The sequence below is a fragment of the Triturus cristatus genome, chromosome 3_2 (assembly GCF_964204655.1).
Source record: "Triturus cristatus chromosome 3_2, aTriCri1.1, whole genome shotgun sequence".
In the NCBI taxonomy this organism is placed as follows: Eukaryota; Metazoa; Chordata; class Amphibia; order Caudata; family Salamandridae; genus Triturus; species Triturus cristatus.
In genome coordinates, this window is record NC_140584.1 from 550,055,917 (window position 1) to 550,070,850 (window position 14,934).

At 46.8% G+C, this 14,934-nt stretch overlaps 1 protein-coding gene across 1 annotated transcript in view; it reads right to left on the reverse strand.

Moving 5' to 3' along the window:
* Positions 1–14,934, reverse strand: part of ELP4 (elongator acetyltransferase complex subunit 4) — a 1,288,954-nt gene that overhangs the window by 958,885 nt on the left and 315,135 nt on the right. The window contains exon 3 of the mRNA XM_085648284.1: positions 734–855. Within this exon, the coding sequence (XP_085504410.1) occupies positions 734–855 (122 nt within the window). The remainder of the gene's footprint in view (positions 1–733; positions 856–14,934) is intronic.

The window sequence follows — 14,934 nt, forward strand, 5'->3', positions numbered from 1 at the left end:
TTGCCGCCCTCATCAAATTGCATGCCAGGTACAGCATACAGATACGGTCATTTATGAAGTCAAAGGTTGATGCATCTGCAAATGGATGTGTTTGCCAGGTGATCTAATGCAAAGGACTGTCACTAGACCTTCTCTCAGAACAATACGCTCTCTGCAAGAACAGAACATGACAGAAACTAGAAGTCATGTATCAGAGGCTGTGCTTGAGATAGTTAAAGTGGACAAACCAGTGAAAGGAAAACAATAGTTCTGTTTATACAATTCTGAGTAACAAACAATAAGGATTCCAGGAAGGGACCCTAGTGATTATGTCTAGTTGGGTTTTGAGACCCCATTATGAGATGCATTAACAGAGGTTCTCCTTTAATAGGCACAGATGACTCTGGGTTATCAATAAAATCCTTTTAAATGTTGAAAGTTGCATCTCTGCATTTTGTTATGTTTGTTGCATTTACTTTTCTTACTGATGAAGATCATGTCTAGTGAGCCATTAGGTAAACATGAAAGGCCATATTTGTATTGCATTTCACATAAAGAGCTGAAATGAGGTGTCTTGCACAATTGTAATGGTTTGCCAGACTACCCGGCAGTATGAAAATGTAAATGTTTGGTTAACAAAATAGTGCGCAGACGTTTGGCCCAGAGCTCTATTCTTAAAAAAGGCAAATGTAGCTTTCATGTGGCATTCATCTAAAATAATAATAATAAAAAGACTTTGAAAGTTGGTCCGTACCTGCAAAATATCATTCGGGTCATGTTCTGCTGAAGCAGCAAACACACTATGCCCACAGACCACTCCTTCTGCCAGAAAATACTTGAGCAGCAAATGGGAATACACGTTGTATTTATCTTCTTCTGTTGAAATAAGCATATTGGGTAATTAGAATGATGCATATCACTGCCTAAAAACAATCATGATTTCCAAAGTGAGCAGAGTAACCGTATTGTTAAAAGCTCTCTGCACTTTTATGCATCTGTCCTGTTAGATATTCACTTCGAAGAAAGCGCATCAAAAAACAAACTTAATGCACATGTATATTCCTCCTACAAAGCATCAACAAACTCCATGGGTAACTTTTGTGCTGTAACAGAATACAAAATTTAAACATGAACTGTAAGAATTTCTTGGAGGTAAATTGCTTTATGGTTTTTCGTTTAAATAAAAAAAAAAGAATACAACAATTTTACTGTGTCTATAGTTCTAAAGTTTAAAGAAATCTATTTCTTTATTCACTCTGGACAGGTTTCAAATGCTTATTGATAAAAAAAAAAAGAAATGCTATAGTGCCGATGCACCATCCAAAATGACTGCAAATAATAACCTATTCTGTCCTGACATTGACCTTAATAATCATGCAGTGGGCCAAATCTCAATGACACGTACTTGATGAATGCAATCAACAGATCACAATCAAAGTTCTACTAAAGAGGCGTGTTTGCCAATTTCGGATCATTTACAGTTCTACTCGACCAGAGCTAAAAAGGTTTGGTAGCCAGCATGGTTGCAGTTGTTTTAATACTAGATTCAGTGAGAAGTATCTGCGTTCAGGCTCTTTGCAGAACACACTACAAATTGATATGTGAGCCGAAGCATGTTGCTAGTTATTTTGTTTTGCAGGGTTCTCTGGTTCATTGCTCTGCTTCAAGTCACGGCAGGGATGTGTGCTCATCTTCGCAAGATGACTTCCAATGAATAACTCAGTCTTTCTACAAGTATAGAAATTCAGAATCTACCACGCGCAAAACCTAATCTTTTCAGATTTCCTTTGGAAATTCTCTGTCATTGGATAAACAAACTCAATCCCCTCTCTTTTCCATAAAAAACAGCTAAAAACACACTTTTGCAGACTATTCCTGAATTCACCCAGCCTCCCTGCAACATCTGCAATCATCATTGCTGTGCCTTGCTGCTATAAATTCAATTTGTTATTTGTTTCTTCTAGGTCTGTAAAACATGTTCATTCTACTTCACCACTTGCTTCACTATAAAACGCACTAGTGTTCTACCGCCCCGTAGCGCGATAAAAAACAAAAACAAAATAGCTAAAATGTTGTTATATTTCAAGACATTTTTAGCCACGATGAAACTCTGATGAAGGTCTATTTGTATGTGAGTGCCTTATGTTTAAGTTTAGTTTAGTTTATTTAGGATGGTTGAAATGTAAATTAGCAAGAGGTTGTAGATGTGTTAGCTTAATATGAATATATGCAAATTTGAGGGGATGATGGCTTGGATACATATTACACACGTGATGGTATGGTGGGTTGCGGCATGTGTGTGCAGAGGGTGAGGCGCGAGTATAATGTGATATAGATGTGCTGTAGGGAAGGACACAAAGAATGGTCTTAAACATAAATTCACTGATATTGATAAGTGTTTAAAACCAGCTAATAGTTCATAGTTGACGACATCACACATGAAAACAGTACTTAACAGTTATTAAATATGTATGTTTAAATACATTTAAGACACATTTGGAAATATTTGATCTAGAGCTAACAATAGCCCTGGGAATCATTTGAGTAGTGCATACTATCAACAAATAGTCCATTGGCAGTAATAAGAGGTGTAACCACTATCAGTAGAGTAGCCAAATGAGTTTTGCACGGTAGAGAACTGCAAAATGCAGGCTTGAGTTCCAGAAGGGTCAATTCAGCTTTTGCTTCTTGTGAGATTGATAAAAATTAACAATGCTTGTAACTGAGTAACTCAAATGAATAATAAAAATGTATTAGGTGAAGCAATTTGGATGCAAGCACTATCATATTATTAGCATTAATATCCAGATTCAAAAGTTCTTCTTTTATTAGTCCTAAAAGGAACAAAAAGACTGTCAACCTGAAGGGATTGTATTCTACAGCAGGGACAATATCCGAATATAATTTCAGGATATTCTTTTTCAAGCTAATAATTATTGTTTGGTAATACTTAGAAAAATGTGAAGACTGCAATCAGTGAGATTTCAACAGATGAAGTGAAGCAAGAGACCCCATTATCTGCCAACAGATTTGCTGGCCTAAAATATATTATACTCATATAAACTACTCACCACTGCCCCTAAGCCCCATTTCTAACCCTGGGCGGTGAACTATGCTCCGCTCGCGGAGTTTGCGTAGTTTCGGTAACTTCGCAGTTCGCGTAGAACGCGTAGTTACCGAATACTACGCAATCTGCAACATAGCGTAGCTGTTTTCTTCTTCGCGCTCAATATGCGTTCTCGCGTGCGCGGTAACGACTTACCGTGATTCTGCGTTCGCCAACTCGATTTTCTATCCATTCGCGTGCGCCACGAGATTTGTAATATGGCCGCCCGATCCCGCAAGTGTGCGAACGCGAACACGTCATTCGGACGCGCGAGCTGACTTCCGGCGGCAGTCTTGGTAAGATCGCAATCCCGAAAACGCAGAAACTACAATCTGGCGAAGAATCTGTCGAGCATCATAAAACCTTATCGAAAATGATCATTATGCTCTAAAAAACTCCTCAGATTGTGATTTGGCTGTAGTCTTTTGTGCAAGGAGTCCTTTTTCTTTGTTTACTTTTTTTTTTTCCAAGAGGAAGGAAGTGCCCCTGAGTCTCCAACTTCCTGTTCCTGTCCAGCAGGCTCCTCCCAGTGCTTTGTCCAGTTTCAGCCAGTAGGCCCAGAGGTACCCATGGGTGCATGTTTCTGTGGTGTCTGTTGAATTTTATTTTAAACATCATGTAGGGCATGGATGGCATTCGATTGAATTGCTAAATGTGGTTGGGGTGTATTTCACTTTTTGGGTGTGTGTGTTGTTAATAAATAAATTCAGTAAACAACAGTAGAGGGACCCTGACTGTTTCACATATGTGAGGAAGATGCAGGGAAAAAACCTATATAATACAACAGAACTTCCTACACCTGTATAATTAAAGATCAGGCAATATGTCCATATAATAATATAGAACCCACAGTCAACAGTGTACAAAGAGTATATCAATTCATTTATTTGACTATTTTTTCTTTTTTTAGAAAAACATATACATGTGTTTTTTTTGTATATAAAGTGTCTATTGATACATTTAATACGTATTATTTTTCATAAAACACAAATACATCCTGTCTAAAAAAGGCCCGCACCCTATTGACATTAAACACAATACCAAACTCAAACAATAAACTGCACAATTACAACAAGAAAAAAGATATTGTAAGAGAAAACAAAGTACATGACAAAGAGACAATGATAATTACACAAGACCAGCGCCAACGCGCGTTTCGGAGATCCTATATATCCAATATAGGCTCCTTCTTCAGGGCGTATTCGATAGGTCTTTCAAATGGTGACAAATACAAAACATCACTTCATGTCCAACATCATGTGGTGAGGGTGCTTGTACACATTCAATATTGACAACCGTTGGTCTGTGGGTACAAAAACCACAATAAGTATATTTAAAATATAATTTAATTAAATGGGGCTGAAGTTAGAAGCAAGAAATAGTAATAGTAACACCCAAGAGGATGCTGAATGACCGAAACGTGAAATAGATGAACCAAAAATTGTGTGAATCCAAAATTATGGAAAAGAAATATTTTTAGAGTCCCATCACCAGAATAGTAAACAATGTAGGTGTATACATACTAGGAACCAGCGTTTTTACTCGGTGGCCACGGATGTAAACTTGACTGCAAGACGAGTATTAGTTTATTTACAAGGCACTAAAATGAAATAACAAATAAAAGAGATAGGGATGATAATATGACAAGATGAGCAACAAGTCATATATTGTTACATTCATAGTAACTGGGGTCCTCTACTCCCTGGGAGAATCCCAAACGCATATAGGTATAGCATAGTAGAAACCTTGACAGATCGCCATTAAATCAAAGGTGAAACAATCCTAGTAATCTGAGCTAGTGCATTTATGAAAAACAACTAAGGACATAACAAACGTGTACAATCTATCGAAATAAAGAGGACTCCTAAAGATTGGTTTGTGGGTCCATGAATGTAATCTGAAATAGATTGGCAACTACTGAGTATAGTCCAATTCCAACACTTACCGAATACCAAAAAACGTCGGTAGGGCAAATTTGTATCTGGGCTAAGGATTTAAAATAGGCGTACGGAGAGCCTGTATAGAATTGTACGGACCCGTAGGGATATTGGTTTGTATACCAACCCGGTGCCAAGCTAGCGAGGTTGCCTAAAGGAATAGAAAGGACCAAGTTATAGTACTATTCACAGTTATTAGATAAGAAGAAGACAAATGTTTCTGGGTTTACTTACTGATAACAACCCCTATAGTTGGGCAGCCAAGAATTTAAAACATTCCCAAAATGTATTTGCTGGAGGGTAATGTGGCCTCATGTAGTTAAACCGGGGACCTCGTCATATCTATAAAGATAAAAATCACTAGATAAATACCCATCAGATTTAGGCCTGTATAATCAAAATTACTTAATAAAAGACGTTGATATTCGGAGCGAGTATGTCTCCTTACCGAGTAATTCTAGAGAGTGTCTTCCGCGGTCCGTATCCTCCCGCTCTCGGCAATAGACGAGGGTGTGTGTGGCGTCTTCCTTATATGGAAGGTCCAGGAAGCAATGCCTAAGAATAATGGGCATAGAGAAAGGACAACGAGAGTCCGTCCAGTATGTGGATAGATAATAGAAAAGAAAAGAGGACAAAGATTCCCTCGACACGCTGTTTTACTATTAATGTTATCGTAATAGTAGCAGATAGTTTGACTAGATCAAAGAACAAACACTATATTGGGAATCTGCCAGGGGGAATGAGGTGTTTGTAATGTTCTGTTGAGAATACTCAGAACGTTTTATACCAAATATATAGAAAAGGCTATCTATAAAAGAAATATGAATAAATCAGACATTCAAAAAGAAATGGATGACAAATATAATGCCACCACAGTTCAAAAGTAATCTGATTATTACAAAGGGGCAAAAAATCACTCAGGTGTCTCTCCAAAAGATTTTTTGACAGAATAGGCAGTAGGCTATAACTCAAGGGGGAATCCACAAAGGCCTAAGGGTAACTGTACTGGCTCAGGTTCAAAAAGACTTAAATGATGGCGTTCTCCCAGGGGAGATGTTCACTCAGGCCTTTTTCGTATGTCTGAAGGGCATATATCCAAAAAACTTCCCTTTTGAGTCTTAGTGCATCAATATTGCCGTTGTCGGGTGGATGCACATGTTCTAGAATTAGCCAACGTAGGTCAGAAACGGAATGTTGTTTTTCAGTCCAGTGAGAGACTAGCGGAGCCCCAGAGCGTATGTTTACAATGGATGATTTGTGTTCGCTAAATCGAACGCGAAATTCTCTGCTGGTTTCTCCAACGTAACCTTTGTCACAAGGACAAAGGATGAGATAAATCACATTTCGAGTTCGACAGTTAGTCATATCTTTAAATGAAAAGATTCGTTTGTCCCACAGCAGTTCACTGGTTACAAAGGGAAACTGGCAAGCATGGCAACCACCACATTTATGTGTACCACTGATGGGTCTGGTACCAGTGATGGATTTCTGGAGAAAGGACCTAGTAGCAGGTATTTTAGATTTAACTAATGAATTTCTCAAGTTTTTATTGCGTCGAAACGCAAAAATAGGTTTTGGAAGAGTAGTTTTACCATGATCGGAGTTAAGAATGTGCCACTCGCTATTGATGATTTGTCTAATCTTATGATCTATATTAGAATGAGTGGTGACACAAACCAGTTTGTCTTCAGTTTTGATTTCTTTGTTCTGCAACAATACCGCTCTGTCGTAGTACTTTGCTCTTTTGTAGGCCTCTTTGATCAATTTGAATGGGTAGCCCCTACTGGCAAATTTTTGTTTAAGTTCTTCAGCGTGATGATCGTAATTCTGCATGGTGGTGCAGTTCCTGCGTAATCGTAGGAATTGGCTGAAAGGGATGTTATCCTTTTGACTACGAGGATGGTAACTTGAGTATTGGAGAAGAGTATTCTTAGCTGTGGGTTTGGTGTAAAGACTAACCTCAATCTTATCATCAACAATTTGTATCCAGATGTCTAAAAATTCAATTTTGGATTTACTAATATTGGGGCTGAATTTGAGGTGTATATCGCAGAGGTTTATCCACAGGATAAATTCCTCTAGCTGCTCTTCCGGACCTCTCCAGATGAAAAAAATGTCATCTATAAATCAATGCCATTTTAAGATGTTTTCGCTGAAGGGAGCTATCTCATTGAATATGAACTTACTTTCAAATTCTCCCATGTAGATGTTAGCCACATTGGGTGCACAGGAAGCACCCATGCTGACTCCTTGAATTTGTTTGAAAACTTCCCCATTAAATTCAAAGTAGTTTTCCTTTAAAACAATGGCCAGACATTCCAGTAAAAATAACCGATCTCCTGGGTTATTATTGTTGTTCAAAGTTTGTTTAACTGCTTCCAAAGCTCCTATTTGTGGAATGTTAGTATATAAGGCTTCAATGTCCATGGAGACAAGAAAATCTGTATGACTATTGAACCCAGTGCCTTCGATTTCCCCGATAAGATGTCCTGTGTCTTTAATATATCCTTGGAGATTAGATACTAAAGGTTGAAGAAAAATATCTACATATTTGGATAAGGGCTCGGTGAGTGATCCAATGGTGGATACTATGGGTCTGAATGGAGGAAGAAGTGGGTTCTTTTTTTTTTTTTTTTTTTGAAACCGTTTATTGCAGTTCGTAAAAGTTACAGGTATGGGCCTACAACCATCCGGCCGGCCGCTAGAATGACAAAAACATATTGCACACATACAGTAAAAGTCTCTAGGCAGTGCAGAGCAGTGAAACAGGAGTAATCAATGGTGCAGGCCACACAGCTCCAAGCCCACAGTACGGTTCCCTTTTCTTGAAACAAAACAACACCAAAAAACCACACCCGCAGGGCAACCCGCGATCCAAAATAACAGCACGTGCTCCATAAGTGGGGGATCCAAACCAGCAGCAGAACTCTGGAGAGGGGAATGGGAATAGATCAGGGACTGGGGGACCGCGCGCCCGCGGCTGAGGGAGGGGGGCCATCTAGGGAGACGGAGCAGGCGAGGCAGCCGGTAGCAGTGGTGGCTCACAAATACCCCCGCGGTAGGCGTTCCAGGGGCCCCAGAGTTTCACCCACGCCCCAGGCTTACCTCTCGCCACATATACCACCTTTTCACGAAACATACACCAATCCATATGCTCTTTCCAGGCCGACACCGCAGGGGGCCTCTGGGATCCCCACAATTGAGCAATGTCGCGCTTGGCTATCATGTATCCCAGAGTCACCCACCGCGTCTGCGGGGCCGAATAGTCATTCGGTTCCCATACATTCAGCAAGCATCTCCTCGCTTCAGGCAGCAGCGCAACACGCGTCACCACACGCAGGACCTCATGCACACCACGCCAGAATCGCTCCACCTTCGGGCACTCCCACAGTATATGCATGAAAGTCGCCAACGCACCACAGCCACGCTTACACATTCCGTCACCAGCAAAACCCATACGCAGAAGCCTTGGCCCCGTCACGTAAACCCGGTGAAGGATCTTGAGCTGGACGAAACGAAGGCGAGCCGGGATGGCCACCTCTTTCGGAGAGGCCACCGCGGAAATCCAATCCTCATCGTCCAGCTCCAGCCCGTCGGCAACCCAAGCCTCGCGGAGACTAGTAAGCAGGCACGATCTATCGTTGATCAGTTTTTTGTATATGAGGGAGATCGTGCTGTCCGGGACATGGCCATCTAGGACTCTGTCCTCCAGGGGGGAAGACTCCGGAATGGATGCGACATCCGGGAAGACGGAGCCCAGCGCATGGCGGACCTGTAGGTACCGAAAGTACTCACTGCCCTGCAGCTGGAACTCCGCCTGCAGCGTCTCAAAAGTTTTGAATCCCCCCCTCGTCCAGAGATCTCCCACCGTGCTGATTCCGATCGTGTCCCACTTCTCGAAGCCCTTCGACGTCCACAGGGAGCCCAACCTCTCAGACGCATACAGCGGTGACGCCCGGGTCAAACGGTCCTTCCACCCCATAGCTGCATTAGCCGCGTGCCAGACACGCACCATGACACGCGTCGGTCCCGTCAAACGGGAGTCGGGCGCGCCAGCGTAGAGCGCTCGATTGTAATCGCCACCGGGCAGGAGCATCTTATCCATCTCAAATGCCGGGTTCAAGGCGGGCCCGTAAAGGCCATGATTAATTGCAGCTAGTTGGGAGGCCCAGTAATACCGTTTAATGTCAGGGAGGGCGACCCCCCCATCGTACCACGGGAGCGTCAATTTAGCCAGAGCAATGCGCGGCCTCCCGTCCCAGAACAGGCGCCGCTGGAGGCCCTCCACCTCACGGAAATAGCGTGCCGGGACCAAGTCCATAGTATTCTGGAGGGCGTAGAGGAAGCGTGGCAGGGACATCATTTTAAACAAGGCCGCTCGGCCGAGCGGCGAGAGCGGCAGACGCCGCCAGCGCACCACGTCCTCCCTCAAACGCCGGAGGGGGGGTAACAAATTCCGCTCATAGCGGGCCTCCGGGTCAAGAGTGATATAGATACCCAGGTACCGAAAACCTTGGGAGGCAATCTGGATCGGACAGTCCCGTGGTAGGGCCGGAGCCTCCCCGGAAAGCACATATACACAGGATTTCGCCCAGTTGATGACCAGGCCTGAGTTGCAACCGAATGAACGCAAAACATCAACCAGGACGATCAGTGATTTACGCGGGGAGGCGAGATACAGAAGGATATCGTCAGCATAGAGGGACACACGGTCCTCATGCTCGGGGGTCCAGCGGAGACCACGGATAGAAGGGTGCCACCGCAGCCACTCCGCCAGGGGCTCCAGGGCCAGGGCAAACAGGAGAGGCGACAGGGGGCAGCCCTGTCGCGTACCCCTCCCCAGCGCGAATGGGGCCGAGACTCGCCCATTCACTACCACCTGCGCCAATGGGCCCGAATATAGCAATTTGACCCAGCTAATGAAACCCGGGCCAAACCCGAATTTTGCCAGCATCGCCCAGATGTATGGCCATTCAAGCGTATCAAACGCCATGGTGGCGTCCAAGGACGCCAAGATGGCCGGCTCCCGCACAAATGGGACACGCGCGAGCACCCCGTGCAAGCGCCGCAGATTGAGCGCCGTGTTGCGGTGCGGTGCGGTATAAAGCCAGATTGGTCTTGGTGGACCAAATCGCCCACCACGCCAACCAACCTGTTGGCCAACACCTTGGCGAGGATTTTGGGCTCCGCGTTCAAAAGCGAAATCGGCCTATAGGATGTGACCCGTTCACGGGGCCTCCCCTCCTTGTGGATCACCACAATTGTGGCTAGACGCTGGTCCGGCGGGAGGGAACCCCGCGAGTGGGCCGCCAGGAACATCGCGCGCAGGTGGGGCGCCAACACATCCGGGCGTAGCTTGTAGAGCTCGATGGGAATACCATTGGGGCCCATGGCCTTGCCGGATGCAACCGAGCGAATAGCCAAGGCAATTTCGTCCGAGGTGGGAGGGGCGTCCAGCGAATCCCTGTCCTCCACCGTTAGGGAGGGCAGTGCGATGTCCCGAAGCAGGGCATGGGAGTCTGCCTCCGAGCAGGGGGAAACCGGGGAGTAGACTTCGCGGAAATAATCCGCGAAGCAGGAGACAATGGCTTCCGGCTCAGTGACACACGCACCATCAACACTCTCAATCAAAGGCACCACACGGCTCGCTCTCTCCCTCTTATCCAACCACGCAATCAATTTGCCAGCCTTATCACCCACATCATACAATCGCCCCTGCTGCTCTCTACTGAGGCCCCTGGCCGCCTCCGTGACGAGGGCCCGATAGGCCGCCTGCTTTAGGTGTAGAACATGCAACTTGTCGTCTGTTACCCCGCTTCCCAGGTCACCCTCCAGTTCTGCAATCTCGGCCTCTACCCGGGTCACCTCCTCCCGCTCGCGCCGCCGGGCATGGGAGATAAAGGAGAGGGCCTCCCCTCTAAGGACTACCTTGAAAGCCTCCCACAGGGAGATGGCCGAAGAGACCGACCCCACATTCTCATCGAAATATCGCTGTAGGGATTTGATCAAATCAGCACGAATGGTGGGGTCGCGCAAATACCATGCATTGATTGGGGCCACCCTGCCATCCCCCCTCGGGAAGACATCGAGATGCAACAACAATGGGGAGTGGTCTGAGATACCCCGCGCCAGATGGCGCACCTCCCCCACCCTCCCTGCGTGGGCCGCCGGGACAAGGATGTAATCAAGCCGCGAGAGGCTACCATGGGCACCCGAGTGGAAGGTGTACTGTCGCAATGCAGGATGCTTTAATCGCCAGCAATCCACCAGGCCCAGCGTGTCCAGAAGGCCGGGCAGCCACGCCTGTGCCCGGGGGAGGTCCCTAGGGGGATGGCGATCCATAGACCCAGAGGCTACCGCATTAAAATCCCCTCCAACCACCAGCAGGCCACTCGGAAGGTCCAGAAGGAGGCGCCCCAGGTCCGCAAATGTGGTGGCTTGTAACCCAGGCGGGACGTACACTGATATAAAGATAAACACTCTACCCTCCATTCTTCCCACCAGAACCGTGTAGCGTCCCCTCTCATCATGGCGCACCTCATCAATCTCCAACGGGAGCGAGTTCTTGATCATAATACCCACCCCCCGCGAGCCCGAGGTGAAGCCAGAATGGGCCGCCAAACGATATCCCCGCCGGTTCATTGCATGAAAGGAGTTACCTATAAGGTGCGTCTCCTGCAGGAAGACAACATCTGGTGAAATACGTTTTAAGTACTGCAGGACCACACCACGCTTAATCCTATCCCCCAGGCCGTTAACATTCCATGACAACACAGCCAAATCCCTACCCCCCATCATACGTCGAAACAATCGGTCGTCCCCCATCGAGCATCCTAAAAACAACAACATAGTAGCGGGTTTGCCCTGCGGTGCTAACAAACAACACACCCCCCCCACCCCCCGGTCCCAACAAAACTCCCCCCTCCCTGCACCCCTGCATGAGCCCAGACAGCCCCCCCAAAGTGCAGTGTGCCTGTCGCCCCATAGCTAAAATACTAACTAGTCCCCCAGAGGAGGAGGGAAGCCCCCAACAGACCCCGCACGACCTCCATAGGAGGGGAAAATACGCAATCAATAAATGGTGAAGGAACAACGTCCAGAGCAAGGCCTATGCAGTCACCCCTCAATTCTGCTCCGGCGGGCCCTCCTCGCCAGCCGCGCCCCCCCCGCCCCCCCGGCCCCGATCTCCAGGCAGAGTGTCCAGCCAGTCCCCAGCCGCCTCGGGCCGGTCAAAGAAGTGCGTGCGACCATCCACCTCTACCCTCAGCTTAGCTGGAAAGAGCATTGAGTACTTGAGGTTCAGGTCCCTTAGGCGACGTTTAACACCAAGAAAGCTCTGCCGCTGCTTCTGGACCGCCGGGGTAAAGTCTGGGTAGAAATGTACCTCCATGTTGTCAAGCTTGACCGGTCCCTGTTGTCTGGAGGTCTGGAGGATAGCATCTCTGTCCCGGAAATTAAAAATCCGGGCAATGAGAGGCCGCGGCGGGGCACCAGTCTTAGGTCTGCCCCCGGGGACCCGGTGAGCACGCTCCACCGCAAAAAGCTTACTCAGCCCCCGGGGCTGGAGGTGGGTCAGGATCAACTCTTCCACGAAAAGATCCGCCGCCTCTGCCTCTCGTCCCTCCGGCACCCCCACAATACGGACATTATTCCTCCGGGCCCGACCCTCGGAGTCCTCCAGTCGCCGGTCCATCAGGGCGCTCACCTGGCCAAGCCGGCGCACCTCCTTCTGGAGGGCCACCACGTCTGTCGTGAGGCTCGTTGTGGTGTGGGCCAGGGAGTCGACTCGGTCGTTTGTTTTGGACAAGTCTGCCCTCACAAGGCTCACATCCACCAGGACCGAGTCTATTTTTTGCGCTAAGGTGTCGAAACGCTGGTCCACCGAGGCCTTCATCTCTGCGATGGCGCCCATGACGTCCCGGAGGGTCAGATCCACCGGATGAGCGGATGCCTCCGTCGGGCCCACCGGGGATGCACGCGATGTCTCCGGAGAACCCTTCTGGAGCGTGTAGCGGTCCATACTGTTGGCCTGGTGCGCCGTGCCACGGCGGGTCGTCTTCACCTTCGCCCGGTCGCCATCTTGTTTGGTGGACATGCTGGCTCTGCCACCGTCGTGCCAAGCACCCCAAACGGGCCGCTATACCAAGTCACGGGTGCCAGGGGGGGGGCAGGGGCGACCACCGAACCGCGGGTCAACCCACCGCCGGCGGGTCAGCCGGGCTCCTGGACAAGGCCACACCACCACACCCCGCTCCGCAGTCCGACCCCGCTTGAGAGCTAGGAGGGCGCAAAAGCGAAAGTGAAAGTGCAGGGTACGCCAGTCGCCCAGCCCCGTTCGCCGCTGTTATTCACTTTGTCCCCGGATCGCCCCACTACTCCAATCCGGGGGGCCGGCGAGGAGAAGGCCACAACCTTCGATCGATGCTCCCACCGGCGTCCGGGGTCCGATTCGAGCCCAAAAAACGGGTGGCGCCTCAGCTCCGGTTCCCCAACACAGTCCCCTCAACAAGGACAGGATATCGCCAGGATTAATTCAGGAGGTCGCGGAGGTCCTCGGGAGCCTCGCACCTACGCGGCCATCTTGGTTGCGCGCTAGGCTCCTCCCCCCAAGAAGTGGGTTCTTATGTATTTTGGGAACCCCATATAAAATGGGTATTCGATGGAATTCTACATTTAGGTAGTTAAATTCTTGTGCACATATAGAGCCTCTATCAAGAGCTCTTTGGGTTATGTCAAGGATTTCTGCTTTGATTCTTTGCTCCGGGTATGACCTAGATCTGGTATAGTGGTCAGGAATATTGAGCATGGCCAGGATTTGTTGTTTGTATGTGGAGCTATCTAGCACCACAATTCCTCCTCCCTTGTCTGCAGGCTTAATAGTCACTTCGTCATTATTAGCCAGTTCTTTAAAAGCTTGATATTCAGAGTAATCAAGATTATATTCTGATTTCGGGACAAAGGTGAGGAGTTTTTGAACTTTGGTACTGACTACTTTTTCAAAAATATCTACTTCAGCGCCTACTTGCTCAAGAGCAGGAGTAAAGATAGATCTGGGTCGTAATCCTGTGTTGTTGTCATTGATGGGAGGAGGTTTCTCCTCAAAAAATCTCTTCAAGCGGATCTTACGAAAGAAAGACTGAATATCAGTCATCAGTTTGAACCGGTCAAGATGGGTGGTAGGAATAAACGTGAGCCCTCGAGATAGCAATTTGAGGGCGGACATATCCAAAGTTGTTTTGGAGAGATTGAACACAGGAATAGTTTGACTGTCTTTAGAGACCTTATCAGGAGATACCTTTTTGGTATTCGGTAAGTGTTGGAATTGGACTATACTCAGTAGTTGCCAATCTATTTCAGATTACATTCATGGACCCACAAACCAATCTTTAGGAGTCCTCTTTATTTCGATAGATTGTACACGTTTGTTATGTCCTTAGTTGTTTTTCGTAAATGCACTAGCTCAGATTACTAGGATTGTTTCACCTTTGATTTAATGGCGATCTGTCAAGGTTTCTACTATGCTATACCTATATGCGTTTGGGATTCTCCCAGGGAGTAGAGGACCCCAGCTACTATGAATATAACAATATATGACTTGTTGCTCATCTTGTCATATTATCATCCCTACCTCTTTTATTTGTTATTTCATTTTAGTGCCTTGTAAATAAACTAATACTCGTCTTGCAGTCAAGTTTACATCCGTGGCCACCGAGTAAAAACGCTGGTTCCTAGTATGTATACACCTACATTGTTTACTATTCTGGTGATGGGACTCTAAAAATATTTCTTCTCCATAATTTTGGATTCATACAATTTTTGGTTCATCTATTTCACGTTTCGGTCATTCAGCATCCTCTTGGGTGTTACTATTACTATTTCTTGCTTCTAACTTCAGCCCCATTTAATTAAATT